The sequence below is a fragment of the Oncorhynchus clarkii genome, chromosome 33 (assembly GCF_045791955.1).
Source record: "Oncorhynchus clarkii lewisi isolate Uvic-CL-2024 chromosome 33, UVic_Ocla_1.0, whole genome shotgun sequence".
Taxonomy (NCBI): domain Eukaryota; kingdom Metazoa; phylum Chordata; class Actinopteri; order Salmoniformes; family Salmonidae; genus Oncorhynchus; species Oncorhynchus clarkii.
Genome location: NC_092179.1, coordinates 1,934,360 through 1,957,011, shown reverse-complemented (window position 1 = coordinate 1,957,011; position 22,652 = coordinate 1,934,360). Strand labels below are relative to the sequence as shown.

Below are 22,652 nucleotides of genomic sequence, written 5' to 3'. Positions count from 1 at the left end.
CCTTAACTAGATTTTTGGTGGGTACTTAGAAAAAAACACAGCCACCCCATTGAATAGCAGGCTAGTGGTTGCTTTGCAATGCTGATTCCTTCCAAACGACTCATTGTTGAATTTGCGATTTCCAACTTGTTGTGTAATCTTTATCTCCAATGGCCGATGAGCACCGATACATTTTATCTATAATTTCTCTTCATTAATTATCTTCATATGACAAGGATAAAAAAGGATTTGCCAGTAGATTGTCGACTTGATTCATGATGATGACTGCTAGCTAAGGCTTTGAAAGATAATGTTGATTTGATCAGTCCAATCAAAACTACTGTACATATAACGTGATTTGACGTAATTTTATCTGTGGCCAATGACCTTGAGTCTTCTTGGAAGGGCACTTGTAATATAACTGTATGGCAGGACCCAAAGGGCTGAAATTTTGGATGTCTACCCTTACTAAGGACTTAAACTTGGCGATGACGTAGTGTCCCCATGAGTGACAGAACACTGAGCCCATTACGGCGCAATGCTCCTATTTTCTGCTGACTCACCACACCACCACAGAAAGCAAGGCTGAAACACCTGCATTTTGTAGCTGCCTTACTCAAGAAAACAAAAAAAGAGACCGTGTGCATGCGGCTTTATTAACTCAATTATATATATATTTACTAGACGTCGACCGATTATGATTTTTCAACGCCAATACCGATTTATTGGAGGACAAAAAAAGCAGATACCAATTAATCGGCCGATTTTAAAAATGTATTTGTAATAATGACAATTACAACAATACTGAATTAACACTTTTTTAAACTTAATATAATACATCAATAAAATCAATTTAGCCTCAAATAAATAATGAAAAATTTTCAATTTGGTTTAAATAAAGCAAAAACAAAGTGTTGGAGAAGAAAGTAAAGTGCAATATGTGCCATGTAAGAAAGCTAACGTTTCAGTTCCTTGCTCAGAACATGAGAACATATGAAAGCTGGTGGTTCCTTTTAACATGAGTCTTCAATATTCCCAGGTAAGAAGTTTTAGGTTGTAGTTATTATAGGAATTATAGGACTATTTCCCTCTATACCATTTGTATTTCATTAACCTTTGACTATTGGATGTTCTTATAGGCACTTTAGTATTGCCAGTGTAACGGTATAGCTTCCGTCCCTCTCCTTGCTCCTCCCTGGGCTCGAACCAACAACCCTACGACAACAGCCACCATCGAAGCAGCATTACCCATGCAGAGCAAGGGGAACAACTACTAGAAGGCTCAGAGCGAGTGACATTTGAAACGCTATTAGTGCGCTAACTAGCTAGCCATTTCACTTTGGTTACATCAGCCTCATCTCGGGAGTTGATAGGCTTGAAGTCATAAACAGCGCAATGCTTGACGCACAACGAAGAGCTGCTTGCAAAACGCACGAAAGTGCTGTTTGAATGAATGTTTACGCGTCTGCTTCTGCCTACCACCGTAACAGGCAGTCTCCTTGTGGAGTGCAACGAGAGAGGGGCAGGTCGTTATTGCGTTGGACTAGTTAACTGTAAGGTTGCAAGATTGGATCCCCCGAGCTGACAAGGTGAAAATCTGTCGTTCTGCCCCTGAACGAGGCAGTTAACCCACCGTTCCTAGGCCGTCATTGAAAATAAGAATGTGTTCTTAACTGACTTGCCTAGTTATATATATATAAAAAAAAATTGGCGCCCAGAAATACAAGAGAGCAGTCACGTGTGTTTTTGAGGCAAAAGTCCCGGGTTTGAGCCTCTGTACGAGCTGAATCGAGCGGAACAGGTACTCTAAGCAAGCAGTGTTTTTTACATAATGTCACACACACATATGTATGTACCAGCTCTGTACACAAGCTTGACTGTGTCTGGCTGGTCACATGACAACTGTTTCACTATTACTGTTGCCCTTTTATAGGGATCAGAGGCGGACAGCCCACCCTGGTTGTCATCTTATTAAGGTCTTTGCAGACTGTACGTAGGATTCAGTCTTTTACAATTATCACGTCACACTGTGCGATGTTACCAAGTATGCATCTTTAGAAATAGTTTTTACATAGAAACTTTGTCTGAACTCAAAATCAAATATGCTTCCCCAAAATAACACGATAGAAAGTTTTGTTTAGAGTAATAAAATCCCATCAGGCAGCAAAATTTCAGATGTGTCATGTAAACAAGATTTATTCGGGAAATCGTTCTTGCTAAGCATTTAAACCAAACTTACAGTGGGGCAAAAAAGTATTTAGTCAGCCACCAATTGTGCAAGTTCTCCCACTTAAAAATATGAGAGAGGTCTGTAATTTTCATCATAGTTACACTTCAACTATGACAGACAAAATGAGAAAAAAATCCAGAAAATCACATTTTTAATGAATTTATTTGCAAATTATGGTGGAAAATAAGTATTTGGTCACCTACAAACAAGCAAGATTTCTGGCTCTCACAGACCTGTAACTTCTTCTTTAAGAGGCACCTCTGTCCTCCACTCGTTACCTGTATTAATGGCACCTGTTTGAACTTGTTATCAGTATAAAAGACACCTGTCCACAACCTCAAACAGTCACACTCCAAACTCCACTATGGCCAAGACCAAAGAGCTGTCAAAGGACACCAGAAACAAAATTGTAGACCTGCACCAGGTTGGGAAGACTGAATCTGCAATAGGTAAGCAGCTTGGTTTGAAGAAATCAACTGGGATCAATTATTAGGAAATGGAAGACATACAAGACCATTAATAATGTCCCTCGATCTGTGGCTCCACGCAAGATCTCACCCGTGGGGTCAAAATGATCACAAGAACGGTGAGCAAAAATCCCAGAACCACACGGGGGGACCTAGTGAATGACCTGCAGAGAGCTGGGACCAAAGTAACAAAGCCTACCATCAATAACACACTATGCCGCCAGGGACTCATATCCTGCAGTGCTAGACGTGTTCCCCTGCTTAAGCCAGTACATGTCCATGCCCGTCTGAAGTTTGCTAGAGAGCATTTGGATGATCCAGAAGAAGATTGGAGAATGTCATATGGTCAGATGAAACCAAAATATAACTTTTTGCTAAAAACTCAACTCGTCGTGTTTGGAGGACAAAGAATGCTGAATTGCATCCAAATAACACCATACCTACTGTGAAGCATGGGGGTGGAAACATCATGCTTTGGGGCTGTTTTTCTGCAAAGGGACCAGGATGACTGATTCGTGTAAAGGAAAGAATGAATGGGGCCATGTATCGTGAGATTTTGAGTGAAAACATCCTTCCATCATCAAGGGCATTGAAGATGAAACGTGGCTGGGTCTTTCAGCATGACAATGATCCCAAAGACACTGCCCGGGCAACGAATGAGTGGCTTCGTAAGAAGCATTTCAAGGTCCTGGAGTGGCCTAGCCAGTCTCCAGATCTCAACCCAATAAAAAATCTTTGGAGGGAGTTGAAAGTCCGTGTTGCCCAGCAACAGCCCCAAAACATCACTGCTCTAGAGGAGATCTGCATGGAGGAATGGGCCAAAATACCAGCAACCGTGTGTGAAGACTTACAGAAAACATTTGACCTCTAACATTGCCAACAAAGGGTATATAACAAAGTATTGAGATAAGCTTTTGTTATTGACCAAATACTTATTTTCCACCATAATTTGCAAATAAATTCATAAAAAATCCTACAATGTGATTTTCTGGATTTTTTTTCTTCTCATTTTGTCTGTCATAGTTGAAGTGTACCTATGATGAACTGGCCTCTCTCATCTTTTAAGTGGGAGAACTTGCACAATTGGTGGCTGACTAAATACTTTTTTACCCCACTGTATATTAATCTGACTATTCAACACACACTCTGTGCAGGCCATTTTCCTATTTGTCATTCACCAGGATCGGCTTAACACAATAAAGGCAAAACAAATCTGATACTGGTAGGCCTACGACCGTGCGTATCGGTACTTAATCGGCAGACCTAGACCCGGTCACACTGAACGAGCCAAGATGTCCGACAATCGTTTACATCCTAAGAATTTGCCTACTACGTGGAAGTTGTCTAGGACATCAAAATCGTGACATTAGACGGCTAAAATCGTACAGTCTGCAAAGGCCTTTATACAGCTCTCTGCTCTAAAGCCCATAGACCTTTTGTCTCTTTATATAAGGATCTGTTGAAAGGTGTCTTGATCTTGCCATTTTGTCAGGCTAATCGTCAATGCACTGTCTGTCAGAGGCCTAGATGAGTCATCCAATCAAGCATTATTTTCTGCTTCCTATGCTTTGACCTTGAAGTGAGAGAGACCTAAGGCCAGATCTTGTGGAACACACACACACACACACACACAGTTACACACACTAAATCTTCCGGCGCCGACAGAGATGGCCGCCTCGCTTCGCGTTCCTAGGAAACTATGCAGTTTTTTGTTTTTTTACGTGTTATTTCTTACATTGGTACCCCAGGTCATCTTAGGTTTCATTACATACAGTCGAGAAGAACTACTGAACATAAGAGCAGCGTCAACTCACCATCAGTACGACCAAGAATATGTGTTCTGCCTTTCACCCAGGACAACGGAATGGATCCCAGCCGGCGACCCAAAAAAACAACTTCGTAAAAGGGGGAAACGAAGCGGTCTTCTGGTCAGACTCCGGAGACGGGCACATCGTGCAGCACTCTCTAGCATTCTTCTCGCCAATGTCCAGTCTCTTGACAACAAGGTTGATGAAATCCGAGCAAGGGTAGCATTCCAGAGGGACATCAGAGACTGTAACGTTCTTTGCTTCACGGAAACATGGCTCACTGGAGAGACACTATCGGAGTCGGTGCAGCAAGCTGGTTTCTCCACGCATCGCGCCGACAGAAACAAACATCTTTCTGGTAAGAAGAGGGGCGGGGGCGTTTGCTTCATGGTTAACGAGACGTGGTGTGGCCACAACATACAGGAACTCAAGTACTTCTGTTCACCTGATTTTAGAATTCCTCACAATCAAATGTCGACCGCATTATCTACCAAGGGAATTCTCTTCGATTATAATCACAGCCGTATATATATTCCCCCCAAGCAGACACATTGATGGCTCTGAACGAACTTTATTTGACTCTTTGCAAACTGGAATCCATATATCCTGAGGCTGCATTCATTGTAGCTGCGGATTTTAACAAGGCTAATCTGAAAACAAGACTCCCTAAATTGTATCAGCATATCGATTTGCGCAACCAGGGCTGGAAAAACCTTGGATCACTGCTATTCTAACTTCCGCGACGCATATAAGGCCCTGCCCCGCTCTCCTTTCGGAAAAGCTGACCACGACTCCATTTTGTTGATCCCTGCCTACAGACATAAACTAAAACAAGAAGCTCCCGCGCTGAGGTCTGTTCAACGCTGGTCCGACCAATCTTATTCCACACTCCAAGACTGCTTCCATCACGTGGACTGGGATATGTTTCGTATTGCATCAAACAACAACATTGACGAATACGCTGATTCGGTGAGCGAGTTCATTAGAACGTACGTTGAAGATGTCGTTCCCATAGCAACGATTAAAACATTCCCAAACCAGAAACCGTGGATTGATGGCAGCATTCGCGTGAAACTGAAAGCGCGATCCACTGCTTTTAATCAGGGCAAGGTGACCGGAAACATGACCGAATACAAACAGTGTAGCTATTCCCTCCGCAAGGCAATCAAACAAGCTAAGCGTCAGTACAGAGACAAAGTAGAATCTCAATTCAACGGCTCAGACACGAGGTATGTGGCAGGGTCTACAGTCAATCACGGATTACAAAAAGAAAACCAGCCCAGTCACGGCCCAGGATGTCTTGCTCCCAGGCAGACTAAATAACTTTTTTGCCCGCTTTGAGGACAATACAGTGCCACTGACACGGCCCGCAACCAAAACATGCAGACTCTCCTTCACTGCAGCCGACGTGAGGAAAACATTTAAACGTGTCAACCCTCGCAAGGCTGCAGGCCCAGACGGCATCCCCAGCCGCCCCCTCAGAGCATGCGCAGACCAGCTGGCTGGTGTGTTTACGGACATATTCAATCAATCCCTATCCCAGTCTGCTGTTCCCACATGCTTCAAGAGGGCCACCATTGTTCCTGTTCCCAAGAAAGCTAAGTTAACTCAGCTAAACAACTACCGCCCTGTAGCACTCACTTCCGTCATCATGGAGTGCTTTGAGAGACTAGTCAAGGACCATATCACCTCCACCCTACCTGACACCCTAGACCCACTCCAATTTGCTTACTGCCCAAATAGGTCCACAGACGATTCAATCTCAACCACACTGCCCTAACCCATCTGGACAAGAGGAATTCCTATGTGAGAAAGCTGTTCATCGACTACAGCTTGGCATTTAACACCATAGTGCCCTCCAAGCTCGTCATCAAGCTCGAGACCCTGGGTCTCGACCCCGCCCTGTGCAACTGGGTACTGGACTTCCTGACGGGCCGCCCCCAGGTGGTGAGGGTAGGCAACAACATCTCCACCCTGCTGATCCTCAACACTGGGGCCACACAAGGGTGCGTTCTGAGCCCTCTCCTGTACTCCCTGTTCACCCTCGACTGCGTGGCCACGCACGCCTCCAACTCAATCATCAAGTTTGCGGACGACACAACAGTGGTAGGCTTGATTACCAACAACGAAGAGACGGCTTACAGGGAGGAGGTGAGGGCCCTCGGAGTGTGGTGTCAGGAAAATAACCTCACACTCAACGTCAACAAAACTAAGGAGATGATTGTGGACTTCAGGAAACAGCAGAGGGAACACCCCCCTATCCACATTGATGGAACAGTAGTGGAGAGGGTAGTAAGTTTTAAGTTCCTCGGCGTACACATCACAGACAAACTGAATTGGTCCACCCACACAGACAGCATCGTGAAGAAGGCGCAGCAGCGCCTCTTAACCTCAGGAGGCTGAAGAAATTTGGCTTGTCACCAAAAGCACTCACAAACTTCTACAGATGCACAATCGAGAGCATCCTGTCGGGCTGTATCACCGCCTGGTACGGCAACTGCTCCGCCCACAACCGTAAGGCTCTCCAGAGGGTAGTGAGGTCTGCACAACGCATCACCGGGGGCAAACTACCTGCCCTCCAGGACACCTACACCACCCGATGTCACAGGAAGGCCATAAAGATCATCAAGGACAACAACCACCCGAGCCACTGCCTGTTCACCCCGCTATCATCCAGAAGGCGAGGTCAGTACAGGTGCATCAAAGCTGGGACCGAGAGACTGAAAAACAGCTTCTATCTCAAGGCCATCAGACTGTTAAACAGCCACCACTAACATTGAGTGGCTGCTGCCAACACACTGACTCAACTCCAGCCACTTTAATAATGGGAATGGATGGGAAATGATGTAAAATATATCACTAGCCACTTTAAACAATGCTACCTAATATAATGTTTACATACCCTACATTATTCATCTCATATGTATACGTATATACTGTACTCTATATCATCTACTGCATCTTTGTAATACATGTATCACTAGCCACTTTAACTATGCCACTTTGTTTACATACTCATCTCATATGTATATACTGTACTCAATACCATCTACTGTATCTTGCCTATGCCGCTCTGTACCATCACTCATTCATATATCCGTATGTACATATTCTTTATCCCCTTTACACTTGTGTCTGAGGTAGTAGTTTTGGAATTGTTAGCTAGATTACTTGTTGGTTATTACTGCATTGTCGGAACTAGAAGCACAAGCATTTCGCTATACTCGCATTAACATCTGCTAACCATGTGTATGTGACAAATAAAATTTGATTTGATTTTGATTAGGCTATTATGCTGACTTGCATAGCTCAACCCTATCAGTCTGGCTTCATGATGTTTGAATAGATATGTGTCAAATTAGTTCTCTGGACCCTTGCAAGCTTTTGGATGTGTCCTGCTGAATATACTGAGGGGCAGAGAGGCGAACAGGGGTGGAGTGGGTCCTTCAATCTGAGCAGAGTTCAGCTCAATCATGACATGAATTGGAAATGTGCTTCCTATGGCAACTGAAGGTCAAATGAAATGGCAGATGTTTTTAATTCGTTAACAAATTTGCCTACATGACATCGCTCCTCTAAGTAGTGTTCATTAGGGCGCATAATGGAAAATGTTTTAAACTATTTGCACCAAAACACATGTATCAATTATTGGCTTTTTAGGTAGGTCCCTCCCTGTTTGTATGCTTTCTTCATTTTGGGACCTAATGAACACCACCCTGATTCCCCTCCTTGTTTTCTGTGTGTTAACTATAGTCATGTCTTTCCAGGAGCAGTAATCTGGTATAGGCCTATTTTATTGGTCTCCCTGAGGAGTGGGAAGGAAGAGGATTAGTTTATCGAGGGCTTTTCCTGTTGTGTATCATGCACTTTCTTAAACTATTCCTCATTTCCTGCCTAATAGAATCTAGATGAATGTAGTAGCTCTCTGTGCCTCTTTAGTCAGATATGTGATTTTATTTCTGAATTCCTTCTGACTCAAGATGTTTCCTAAAGAAGCCTTTTCCCCCTCTGATTTGTATATTGTTGTGCTGACTGCTGATCACTTCCCTACTCTCTCTCTCTCTCCTCCCCCATGCAGTCATCCTCATGGCCTGTTATGACTGAGAGGCTGCCATCATGATTGGAGGATTGTTCATCTACAACCACAAGGGGGAGGTGCTGATCTCCCGCGTCTACCGCGATGACATAGGGTAAGTCCACAGAGTAGTGGAGCACGGTATACTGAGACTTCAGTACTTTTCTATTAAAAAAATAAATAAAGAAATAAAATAAAAAATACGGTTTGGTACTAACATCGTCTGTCAAATGTGTCTCACATGATTGAGAGAATCAAGTCTATTTAAAAAACAATTAACACTTATTTTACCAGGTAAGTTGACTGAGAACACATTCTCATATACAGCAACAACCTGGGGGGATGAATGGGCCAATTGTAAACTGGGGATGATTAAGTGGCCATGATGGTATGAAGGCCAGATTGGGAATTCAACCCCGGTGTCCTGGCTAACACCTCTACTCTTACTATAAGTGCCATGGGATCTTTAGTGACCACAGAGAGTCAGAACACCCGTTTAACGTCCCATCCGAAAAGACGGCACCCTACACAGTGAAATGTCCCCAATCACTGCCCTGGGGCGTTGGGATATTTCTTTAGACCATAGGAATGGGTGCCTCCTACTGGCCCTCCAACACCACTTCCAGCAGCGTCTGGTTTCCCATCCCCTTTACAGCGTGAGGGCAAAGTGCCTGCTCCTCTTAGTCGTCCATTGCTAGGTTGTGTGGGCTGCATTGTTAGCTCCCCACCCATGCTGCACAAACACTTGAATAATGGAAGATGTAGAAAAGTTTAAACTGTTAATTACTGTTTGCAAAACAATGTTCATACAGGCTAGAACACTTTTACAATGCGAGACTATACTGGTAGCTTCCTGCTTTAATTGTAGGCTTACTTTCCTTGCTAGCTTACAGCTGAATTCACTAACCTAGTACAATGTTTGTGATAACGCAAGATATACAAAAACATTGTTAATAAACTTTTTCAAAAACTCATTCACTTCGTCTCCCTCACCTCCCGCCTGGTTTCCACTAGATTCCATAGCCACATTCTGCCTTGTGAAGGACGTCATTACTTTCTTAGAGACAACGTAAACTTTTATAAAAGAGCTTGCTGCTTCTATGCAAATGTTGATCAGTACAATAAAATAATGTTCTCTTAGCAGTTGCCAATCAAATAAGTCCTAAATGGAAGGAAGGGATTGTTTGTTGTCTGTAGCCCCACGAAATCGTCTCAAACAAGCTCAATAACTCAATGCATGCATACACTCCTATTGAATAATATGCATTTACCTGTATTATGAATAGACCTAGGCAACATCTTGATTTACCCAGTTTATCAGTAGATACATCAAATAAATGACCATTATGTTATTTAGTAGTTAGATTGGTAAAATTGGTAATGTATGATAGTAATATAAAGAAATGGTAAGAGAATCTTAGGCCTAGCCACAGAAAGATAGAGATATGCTGACAGCATGCTACGACACCGACAGGCATTTCTTTACCCTTGTCAGATAGGCTACTGCGTCTGCTTTACAGATATATGCGTACAGACGGAGGCAAATTCGTTCATTTTCTTTCCAAATATTTTTTTTTAAAGATAAGCATTATATTGTTAGATTCTAGCAGTAACTCTGGTAGGCCTGAACGGGTCTTCCTCACCTCAAGTTCAACTGTCAGTCAGTGGGCCCCGGCACTCCAACTGTCTTCATATCATAGGCCTGCAGTAGGGCTATAGCCTAATTATAGCCACACCAGACAAATCCGTCACAAAGGTTTCAAACTTTATTAGGGTAATATCAAAAGTAAGTCAAGTCCATTGTTTATAGGGACAATACAAGCAGACTATTATATTGCAGCAAACACAACATTACATATGGAACTCAATTTGGCAAAAAATAATGTCTCAACGGAATGGTTTAAACCAGGTTATACACTGAGTACAAAACATTAGGAACACCTTCCTAATATTGCATTCCACCCGCTTTTGCCCTCAGAACAGCTTCAATTTGTCAGGGCATGGACCCTACAAGGTGTTTAAAGCGTTCTACAGGGATGCTGGCCCATGTTAACTACAATGCTTTCCACAGTTGTGTCAAGTTGGCTGGATGTCCTTTGAGTGGTGGACCATTCTTGATACACACGGGAAACTGTTGAGCGTAGAAAAACCTAGCAGCGCTGCAGTTCTTGACACACTCAAACCGGTGCACCTGGCACCTACAGTGGTTCCTCCTTTAAAAGCTGTGAGCTTACACCGCGGGACTTAGCGTCACGGCTTCATTGCTCCAGACCACCACAAGGGGGAGATAGAGCACTTATTATGCATTTGGGTCCCAAGGTTTTCATATGACCAATCATATAGAGTGGTTCCAATGACGAATTTGACGTTATGCCACCCGTCGCTGGTGACTTTTCTTCAGAAAAGATGACTGACAAAACATTACGGTGGAAGCAAATGTAAGTAATTATAACGTCATAACAAGTCAAGCAAAAAATATACAATTGAGAGGAATATGTTAGGTAACTTCTTGGTGACAGGGGGCAGTATTTTCACATCTGGATGAAAAGCATGCGGTGCTTTTTCATGGATCAGACGGGCTTCATAAATGGACATAAATGGACATTTTGCGTATACATGGACGGATTTAATAAAAAAAAATACCCAATTGTGATGTTTGGGACATATAGGAGTGCCAACAAAGAAGCTCGTCAAAGGTAATGAATGTTTTATATTTTATTTCTGCGTTTTGTGTAGCGCCGGCTACACTAATTATTTTGTTTACGTCCCCTTTGGTTATTTCGGGGGTTGCATGCTATCAGATAATAGCTTCTCATGCTTTCGCCGAAAAGCATTTTAAAAATCTGACATGTTGGCTAGATTCACAACGAGTGTAGCTTTAATTGAGTACCCTGCATGTGTGTTTTAATTAAAGTTTCAGTTGTATCGAGTACTATTAGTTGTCACTCTGAAATTTCCGCTGATGTTGATCCCTGTACAGGGACAGCAGCCGTAATTGTGATGGCCCCTCCTATACCTTGACTTTGTTGTCCTTAAGCCATTTTGCCACGACTTTGGAAGTATGCTTGGGGTCATTGTCCATTTCGAAGACCCATTTGCGACCAAGATTTAACTGATGTCTTGAGATGTTGCTTCAATATATCAACATCATTTTCCTAACTCATGATGCCAGCAAAGCACCCCAACAACATGATGCTGCCTGTTCTTCGGCTTGCAAGCTTCCCCCTATTCATCCAAACACAACGATGGTCACTATGGCCAAACAGTTCTATTTTTGTTTCATCAGACCAGAGGACATTTATCCAAAAAGTATGATCTTTGTCCCCATGTGCAGTTGCAAACCGTAGTCTGGCTTTTTTATGGCGGTTTTGTAGCAGTGATTTCTTCCTTGCTGAGCGGCCTTTGAGGTTATGTCGATATATGTCGAAAAAAATATTTAGTCAGCCACCAATTGTGCAAGTTCTCCCACTTAAAAAGATGAGAGATGCCTGTAATTTTCATCATAGGTACACTTCACCAATGACAGACACAAAATCACATTGTAGGATTTTTAATGAATTTATTTGCAAATTATGGTGGAAAATAAATATTTGGTCACCTACAAACAAGCTGATTTCTGTCTCTCACAGACCTGTAACTACTTCTTTAAGAAACTCCTCTGTCCTCCACTCGTTACCTGTATTAATGGCACCTGTTTGAACTTATCAGTATAAAAGACACCTGTCCACAACCTCAAAAAGTCACACTCCAAACTCCACTATGGCCAAGACCAAAGAGCTGTCAAAGGACACCAGAAACAAAATTGTAGACCTGCACCAGGCTGGGAAGACTGAATCTGCAAAAGGTAAGCAGCTTGGTTTGAAGAAATCAACTGTGGGAGCAATTATTAGGAAATGGAAGACATACAAGACCATTGATAATCTCCCTCGATCTGGGGCTCCACGCAAGATCTCACCCCGTGGGGTCTATGGGAACTATGGGAATAAATATCACTGATTTATAGAAATATTGGAACAAAGTTGTCTAATGAAGGCAAACAATTTAGAATCCTCCAATACTGTAGCCTACTCCTGATCGTCACGTTGTACAGCGCCATATTTTCCATTCCATCCTAGCAGAAACCCTGAGGGTTTATTTTTTTATTTTTCTCAGAATAGAAACACCATGGTATTTATCAATTTCTTAAATCCAAATTTCTTAAAATCAATCCCATATACTATGTAATTACAAGAAAGGTTTTAAATTCTCTGGTAATGCCAATATGGAAGACTATCAAATGCTTCTCAAATATGCCCTCTGGTGGTCAAACTAGCAATAACTTGCAATAATAGAAGAAATGTCTGAGAAATAAATAACCTGCTACAGAATGCTGCAGCAGCACGCAAGGTGTGCTGCAGTATGACACAACTTTTAAGGAGCAACCACTGGACTACGATACTCTGGTCAAAGGCACTTAAATATTTACTTGCCCATTCACCCTCTGGATGGCACACACACAATCCATGTCTCGAGGCTTAAAAATCCTTTAACATGTCTCCTCCCCTTCATCTACACCAGTGGTCACCAACCTTTTTTGAGTCAATCACTTTTTGAGTCCTCCGTTGACACTGACTAGAAGGGGACACCGCCTTCTAGCTGATGGCAACTCGAGTCGCACCGCATTATTTCTGCGTCATGCACAAATTCATGTTGTTACTCCTATGACCAGAGAAAGTTAAATATTCCTTAATATAAAAAAGGCCCAAGCTGCTAATAACAACAAGGGAAGCCTATAGATACACTTTCCTACTCATTCATTGTAAAATGGGCACACGTTGTCTACCCGGCGTCAGGACAGCTGAATCAGGTGCACCAACCGCATGAGACTAATTTTAAAAAATTGTAATGCTAGGTTTATCGTTGTTTTTTTTACAGAAATGTTTGGCCATCGACTGAATGCTTTGGAGATCGACCGGTTGGTGACCACTGATCTACACTGATTAAAGTGGATTTAACAGGTGACATCAATACAGCTTTCACCCGGATTCACCTTTTCATTCTCAAGGAAAGAGCAGGTGTTCCTAATGCTTTGTACACTCAGTGTATTGCAGCAATTACCAACAAATGCTAGTGCCAACCGTACCCAAAAAATGACAGCAATCGGTTAATGTTATTTATTTACAACTGACTTTCATATAACTTAATAAGGAGCAAACAATTAAAAAGACAGATCTCACTTAATTTTGCCAACAAAAATGTCTCAACAGAATGAAACACAACAAGTGCATATTTAAAGAGCTGGTTTAATAATAATAATGAAAATAAATGCCCACTACGATATTGTCCACTACATTCCTCTTAGGCTATAGGCATGCTCCCCCCCCCCCTCTGTCTTTTGTTTTACCTCAATGAAAAAGGCCAGGGCTTTTCTCTCTCCCTCTCTCTCTCTCGCAGCAGGCGCATGCACGTAAGACAGCGCATAAGGAGTGAGAGAATGGTGCTTAATTAAGCATGACATCGGGATGCCTGCTACAATTTTATTTCATAGCTTTTCTTTGTTTTGCCGGTGTTAGGTTCTAAATATCAGAGTAAGAACTCGACGGACATTATGAAAGCTTTAACCAAGTTTATCCATCCCAAAGGATCGAACAGCTGAACAGACAAAGACATATTCACACAAGCACTGATATTTAATCCTTTCTCCTATTCTGAGTCTCCTGCACATCTGAACAGCCAATGCATCTCTGTTGCTAGACATAACCTTAGTGATATCTGTTCTTCCTCACTTCATCTGACCTCTGCCTAAATGGCTCACTCCTCCAACTCATGGCTGTCATGGTGACTGGTACCAGACTTTCTCTTCTCCAAAAGGATCCCTCCCATATGATCCCTGATGGCGAACAATAACATATGCTGACATCATGTAAACGTTATACATTACCCTTTCTCCCTCAGTGACATGAATAAGTATATTTAAATTCTCAGAACCCAACACCGGCTAATGGAAACACTGGTGTGCTTGCACCCGCCTTTCGTGTATCTCTCCCTAACCCTCTGCCCTGATTCCCATTTTAATTATCCATCTCCTTTCCCTCTTCTGTTCCTCCTCATCTTTTGTTTCTGTCCACCCTTTTTGCTGATACCATTTCTCTCCATGTCCATCGTCTTGTCCATTGGCTACCGTAGGAATAGGTAAGATGAAATGCTTGCTTGGCAACTGATCATCTCTTGACTGCAAGTGCCTGCCAGCTGCAGTGACAACCCCCTATTAAAGCCGGGTTTCTTTTTCTCCAGATGTAGGCTACATTCCCCTTTACCGGTTCTTCCGTGCATCTCATGGTCCTTTTTCACTCTCCCCCTCTTTCACGTTCAATCATCTCATATCTTTACTTGCCTAATACAGTTACAGTGGGGAGAACAAGTATTTGATACACTGCCAATTTTGCAGGTTTTCCGACTTACAAAGACTGTAGAGGTCTATAATTTGTATCATAGGTACACTTCAACTGTGAGAAACGGAATCTAAAACAAAAATCCAGAAATCAGTGTATGATTTTTAAGTAATTAATTTGCATTTTATCGCATGACATAAGTATTTGATACATCAGAAAAGCAGAACTTAACATTTGATACAGAGATCATACGTTTCCTGTAGTTCTTGACCAGGTTTGCACACACTGCAGCAGGGATTTTGGCCCACTCCGCCATACAGACCTTCTCCAGATCCTTCAGGTTTCGGGGCTGTCACTGGGCAATACGGACTTTCAGCTCCCTCCAAAGATTTTCTATTGGGTTCAGGTCTGGAGACTGGCTAGGCCACTCCAGGACATTGACATGCTTCTTACGGAGCCACTCCTTAGTTGCCCTGGCTGTGTGTTTCGGATCGTTGTCATGCTGGAAGACCCAGCCACGACCCATCTTCAATGCTTTTACTGAGGGAAGGAGGTTGTTGGCCAAGATCTCGCGATACATGGCCCCATCCATCCTCCCCTCAATACGGTGCAGTTGTCCTGTCCCCTTTGCAGAAAAGCATCCCCAAAGAATGATGTTTCCACCTCAATGCTTCACAGTTGGGATGGTGTTCTTGCAGTTGTACTCATCCTTCTTCTTCCTCCAAACACGGCGAGTGGAGTTTAGACCAAAAAGCTCTATTTTTGTCTCATCAGACCACATGACCGTCTCCCATTCCTCCTCTGGATCATCCAGATGGTCATTGGCAAACTTCAGACGGTCCTGGACATGCGCTGGCTTGAGCAGGGGGACATTGCGTGCGCTGCAGGATTTTAATCCATGACGGCGTAGTGTGTTACTAATGGTTTTCTTTGAGACTGTGGTCCCAGCTCTTTTCAGGTCATTGACCAGGTCCTGCCGTGTAGTTCTGGGCTGATCCCTCACCTTCCTCATGATCATTGATGCCCCACGAGGTGAGATCTTGCATGGAACCCCAGACCGAGGGTGATTGACCGTCATCTTGAACTTCTTCCATTTTCTAATAATTGCGCCAACCGTTGTTGCCTTCTCACCAAGCTGCTTGCCTATTGTCCTGTAGCCCATCCCAGCCTTGTGCAGGTCTACAATTTTAGCCCTGATGTCCTTACACAGCTCTCTGGTCTTGGCCATTGTGGAGAGGTTGGAGTCTGTTTGATTGAGTGTGTGGACAGGTAACGAGTTCAAACAGGTGCAGTTAATACAGGTAATGAGTGGAGAAAAGGAGGGCTTCTTAAAGAAAATCTAACAGGTCTGTGAGCTGGAATTCTTACTGGTTGGTAGGTGATCAAATACTTATGTCATGCAATTTATTTACTTAAAAATCATACAATGTGATTTTCTGGATTTTTGATTTAGATTCCGTCTCATAGTTGAAGTGTACCTATGATAAAAATTACAGACCTTTACATGCTTTGTAAGTAGGAAAACCTGCAAAATCGTCAGTTTATCAAATACTTGTTCTCCCCACTGTAAATGTCTCTAACACCTTTGTTCCTCTTCCATGTGTGTGCTTGCTGCTCAAGGTCTAGCTTTTTAATGTCTCTAACAACCCCCTCCCTTTCTTTTCTGTATTTGTGTATCCAGGCGCAACGCAGTGGATGCGTTCCGCGTGAACGTGATCCATGCACGGCAGCAGGTGCGCTCGCCGGTCACCAACATTGCCCGCACCAGTTTCTTCCACGTCAAGCGCTCCAACATCTGGCTGGCGGCGGTCACCAAGCAGAATGTCAACGCCGCCATGGTGTTCGAGTTCCTCTACAAGGTATATTTATTCGTGTTGTATGTATTGGCTGGCGCAATAGAATGTTCTTCCTTGGGGATTAATAAATAACTGTATTATTTTATCTCATCTTAAGATGTGCGACGTCATGACAGCCTACTTCGGCAAGATCAGCGAGGAGAACATCAAGAACAACTTTGTGCTGATCTACGAGCTGCTGGACGGTAAAGGAAGCCTTTTCTTTTGCCACTCTTTTAGGATATCGTCTGGAAAGAGTCGTCTTGAAAGAGCAGAGCTGATGTGTCAATCATCTAATGTGTGTGTCTGTGTGTGTGTGTGTGTGTGTGTGTGTGTGTGTGTGTGTGTGTGTGTGTGTTAGGGATGGGCATTTGAATTGATTGCCGTATTCAAATGATATTTAAAAAAATGTGGATATCCCGATAATTGAAATGCATGTTTTATATATGATATATATACAGTGGGGCAAAAAAGTATTTAGTCAGCCACCAATTGTGCAAGTTCTCCCACTTAAAAAGATGAGAGGCGCCTGTAATTTTCATCATAGGTACACTTCAACTATGACAGACAAAATTAGGAAAACATTTCCAGAAAATCACATTGTAGGATTTTTAATGAATTTATTTGCAAATTGTGGTGGAAAAAAAGTATTTGGTCAATAACAAAAGTTTATCTCAATACTTTGTTATATACCCTTTGTTGGCAATGACAGAGGTCAAACGTTTTCTGTAAGTCTTCACAAGGTTTTCACACACTGTTGCTGGTATTTTGGCCCATTCCTCCATGCAGATCTCCTCTAGAGCAGTGATGTTTTGGGGCTGTTGCTGGGCAACACGGACTTTCAACTCCCTCCAAAGATTTTCTATGGGGTTGAGATCTGGAGACTGGCTAGGCCACTCCAGGACCTTGAAATGCTTCTTACGAAGCCACTCCTTCGTTGCCCGGGCGGTGTGTTTGGGATCATTGTCATGCTGAAAGACCCAGCCACGTTTCATCTTCAATGCCCTTGCTGATGGAAGGTTTTCACTCAAAATCTCACGATACATGGCCCCATTCATTCTTTCCTTTACACGGATCAGTCATCCTGGTCCCCTTGCAGAAAAACAGCCCCAAAGCATGATGTTTCCACCCCCATGCTTCACAGTAGGTATGCTGTTCTTTGGATGCAACTCAGCATTCTTTGTCCTCCAAACACGACGAGTTGAGTTTTTACCAAAAAGTTATATTTTGGTTTCATCTGACCATATGACATTCTCCCAATCTTCTTCTGGATCATCCAAATGCTCTCTAGCAAACTTTAGATGGGCCTGGACATGTACTGGCTTAAGCAGGGGGACACGTCTGGCACTGCAGGATTTGAGTCCCTGGCGGCGTAGTGTGTTACTGATGGTAGGCTTTGTTACTTTGGTCCCAGCTCTCTGCAGGTCATTCACTAGGTCCCCCCGTGTTGTTCTGGGATTTTTGCTCACCTTTCTTGTGATCATTTTGACCCCACGGGGTGAGATCTTGCGTGGAGCCCCAGATCGAGGGAGATTATAAGTGGTCTTGTATGTCTTCCATTTCCTAATAATTGCTCCCACAGTTGATTTCTTCAAACCAAGCTGCTTACCTATTGCAGATTCAGTCTTCTCAGCCTGGTGCAGGTCTACAATTTTGTTTCTGGTGTCCTTTGACAGCTCTTTGGTCTTGGCCATAGTGGAGTTTGGAGTGTGACTTTTTGAGGTTGTGGACAGGTGTCTTTTATACTGATAACAAGTTCAAACAGGTGCCATTAATACAGGTAACGAGTGGAGGACAGAGGAGCCTCTTAAAGAAGAAATTACAGGTCTCTGAGAGCCAGAAATCTTGCTTGTTTGTAGGTGACCAAATACTTATTTTCCACCATAATTTGCAAATAAATTCATTAAAAATCCTACAATGTGATTTTCTGGATTTTTTTCCCTCATTTAGTCTGTCATAGTTGAAGTGTACCTATGATGAAAATTACAGGCCTCTCTCATCTTTTTAAGTGGGAGAACTTGCACAATTGGTGGCTGACTAAATACTTTTTTGCCCCACTGTATTTTCTTACTTCAATGGGGGCGCTACTCAGGAAAGAGCCGGTGCACTCTGCTTGTTGTTTTTAGCAGAAGGGTGTTTGAGGGGCGGGATAGGGCCAGGGGCCAGTGTGTGAGATGGAGGACACATATTGCAGCGATAGGTTATCTATCATCTCATCTGTTATTGTCTTGTCTTGACAGCATCAAATCGATGTAAAGACGCTAGCTTCACTTGCCAGCTAGCTAGCAAGGCTAATTGAGGCTATTTTGCTGCGCTCTTCGTCCTTGTCTACAAAAACAGCCTTACCTGTTGGTTGATCATTGTAGCCTGCTCCTTCTCATTTAGCCAACTTCATTCCATAATTGTAATTTCATTTTGAATTGATTTAGAAATCTACCACTTTACTTGCGACACATGGAGCCTCTGAATGTAGTGCTGCTTTGATTGCCCGACCAATAGCAAGTTACAAAGTGTGTAGGCTACCGGTATGTCTTTTTTATAGGGTGCACTCATAAAAAGTGTCATAAAAATAATTTTCACTAACATTTCGATTGTCATGGTCTATCCTTATATATGTAGCAATTAGGGCTGCCCCCGACATAAAAAAGTGATGTTCTTTCGATCAATCAATTGGTTGACATTTTTAATCGTGTATTTTTCCATATATTGATACATCCTATGCGTTTTAATCAAATCGACTATATTCACTGAGCTTGCCTTGTGCTTTAAGCACACACTTAGATTAAATTATTAAGAGACATAAATGACTAGTGGGAGTCGACCAGCAATTGATTTGATTGAGCTGGGCCAGGCTCAGACTTTATGATGTTAAAAGAAAAGTAACTGCTCGAGACAGAGTGACCTCCTTGAACATCCGTTGTCAATTTATCCAATCAGTTATTGTTTTCTTGCGCAAACCGTGAGCAACACCTGTCAAACTCAGACAGACATTTCTCAAAACACGGGGATGTCGAGTCGCATGAGACTAATATTATCAGAGGACATTGGCGTTCACTAACAAACAATAGGTTTTGGAATTGTTACTCTCCTGACATGTAAAAATGACTGACATGGCAGTTTCGGATAGAACAAAAATTACAGTTGAGGTGTTTTGTGCTTGTGCACATAATTACATTACCCGACCTCTCCCATTTAAAACGAATCCTGTCCAAGTAGGGCATAATTGAGCCTGACCTATAGCCAGAGCCGGTCTTTGCCGTTCTGCCGCCATAGGCAAGAACAAAAAATGCCGCCTCCCGCAATACTAAAATAGTCCCAGTAAGCAAAATTACGTTGAAAAGAGATCTTAAATACGTATTGTCCAGACGGTGAAGTTAGATTCAATTTTTTTTTCTGAAAGAAAGATCAAACCGTGTTTTCTGTATGTTTAAAATATATATTTTACAGGACGCTGAAAAACACGTTTTTTCCCGGACGTTGATATCAGGTTAATTTTTGGTTTCTTTGTGGTTATACGAGGCTGCTATACTAAGGTCTACTAATGATAATGACATGGTTGTTATACGAGGCTGCTATACTAAGGTCTACTAATGATAATGACATTACCTACAGCTCCATGGTTGTTATACAAGGCTGCTATACTAAGGTCTACTAATGATAATGACATGGTTGTTATACAAGGCTGCTATACTAAGGTCTACTAATGATAATGACATGGTTGTTATACGAGGCTGCTATACTAAGGTCTACTAATGATAATGACATTACCTACAGCGACCACAATCCAACGAGGGAGACAGCGCATTTGTTATAATCAAATTTTTATTAGTGTCGCACCATTGTTCTTATGTAATATAACCGTGCTACTGAAATTGTATATGTCTTAGACTGGTGGACTGTGTCATCCTCATGACCTCCACAATGGGTCAGTCCACTCAGCGCGAATCAGACTGGTGTCTTGTACACCATTATTTATTTTTTTGCTACTGCTCGACTAAAGAAATCTCGCTCGACCAACAACCTATCGAGCAAACAATCGACTAGTCGGCTAAATGGGGTGAGCCCTTGTAGCAATATCACATAGATCATTTCATTTTGGACAGTCTTTTCATTGAAAAAATAGGCTTTTTTCCCACAAAAAGTAATCGAATACTAAAATCCGTTCAGATATTAGAATAGTTTAATAACTGTGCCCATTCCTAGTGTGTGTGCTCTCATTTGCAGCATGTTATTTCCCCAATCGTTTTACAACAACCTAATAAACTTTACAGGAATTCCACACAATCGTCATGCCACATCTTGAAGTGGTTCTCTCGTGCTGCCGTCAGCCTTTCTGCTGTGCTGTTGTTTTTTTAGGTTTAGATTTTTGTGACTTTTAAGCAAGAAAATCTCAACCTAAAGAAAATATAGCGCCGGCAGATGTCGAGGTGTGCTGTGTGACGGTGACAGACGTTGCAGACTTGCTAATATCCACTCAAGATATTGGTGATATTATTATGATTGCTTTTCTTTTCAAAAATTACTTTTCACATTTTTTTTAAATAAATGTTTTATACAGATAGTGACATAGAATTCTAGTGGTGAAAGGTGGAGAGGTTGTGTCTAAGGCAGTTGGCCAGATTTAAAACCTATGCCCTGCCTGTGCACGTGTGCCAGAAGCTGCGGCACTACCCCTAGACCAGCCAGGCCACACATTCATTTTCTTTAGGTGAATAGCAATATACAGAAAATGCAGCAGTGGAAATGTTTTAAACGTACAAGTACAACTTTCTTCTGATCTATGATGTTTGGGAAAGACAATATTGTTTTTTTAATTCATGAGAGTAACGGTTGGAAACAACCCCTCTCCTCCCCTGCAACCATTTCCCAGATCGTCACTCATGTTCAACACGGTCTCTGAATTTACCTGGTCAAATAAGGGTTACATAAAATAAGATGGTGTTTCTTTGTGAGCCCATCTGGTGAGCTCATAGCAGAAGTGTGTGGTCTCACGGTCCCCTTGTCCCTTGTAGAGATCCTGGACTTTGGCTACCCCCAGAACTCGGAGACTGGCGCACTGAAGACCTTCATCACTCAAACGGGCATCAAGAGCCAGGTGGGCACCATGACCATTATTTTAAGTTATCTCTCATATCCAGTTTGGACTGCGTGGTAGTCACACTGTAGTATACCTTTTCAGCTGTTGATGTTGGGTATGAGGGATGGCTTCGGTCAGAGCTGATGACAGTGATGAATTCGATGTAGACTTGTGTAATGTATTTTTCTCTTGCTCGCTCGCTTTCTGTGTGTGTCTCTGTCGCTCTGTCTCTCGGTGTCTGTCTCTCTGTCTTTGTGCTACGTGGCTGCCGTTTATCCCTTGGTCATTTCATTCTCCAGCACCATGTGAGTACTCTCCCTTTTGATTGGTTGTTTAAAGGCAGACTCGGCTGTTTAACAACTTGCACAGAGGGGTGACTGTCTCCTTACGGATATATGACCAACATATTGCAGAGTCCAACTTTACAGATTGAGTTGTCGTTAGAATTACCCAGGTGAAAAGTGTTAACAGGCATAACAATCTGGCATGGGGCGACAGGTAGCCTAATGGTTATTAGATCGTTGGGCCAGTAACCGAAAGGTTGCTGGATTGAATCCACAAGCTGACACGGTGAACATTTGTCGTTCTGCCCCTGAAGAAGGCCGATAACCCACTGTTCCCCGGTAGGCCGTCATTGTAAATAAGAATTTGTTCTTAACTGACTTGCCTGGTTAAATAAATAAAAAATTACATTCTCATTTTCTCTCTCCCTGATCTGTCCCTACTTTTCTTCCTCACTGTCCTTTTACCCTCTTCTCTTTTTCTCCATCCCTCTTCTCTCTTTCCTCCTCCTTGTCCTCTCTCTGTCAA

At 42.6% G+C, this 22,652-nt stretch overlaps 1 protein-coding gene across 2 annotated transcripts in view; it reads left to right on the top strand.

Moving 5' to 3' along the window:
* LOC139393308 (AP-2 complex subunit mu) overlaps nt 1-22,652 on the top strand; it is a 42,382-nt gene that overhangs the window by 3,566 nt on the left and 16,164 nt on the right. For both annotated transcript variants that reach the window (XM_071141841.1, XM_071141840.1), the window contains exons 2-5: nt 8,563-8,674; nt 16,612-16,789; nt 16,884-16,971; nt 21,778-21,860. In XM_071141841.1, coding sequence (XP_070997942.1) covers nt 8,601-8,674; nt 16,612-16,789; nt 16,884-16,971; nt 21,778-21,860 — 423 coding nt within the window. In that variant the 5' untranslated portion in view covers nt 8,563-8,600. The remainder of the gene's footprint in view (nt 1-8,562; nt 8,675-16,611; nt 16,790-16,883; nt 16,972-21,777; nt 21,861-22,652) is intronic.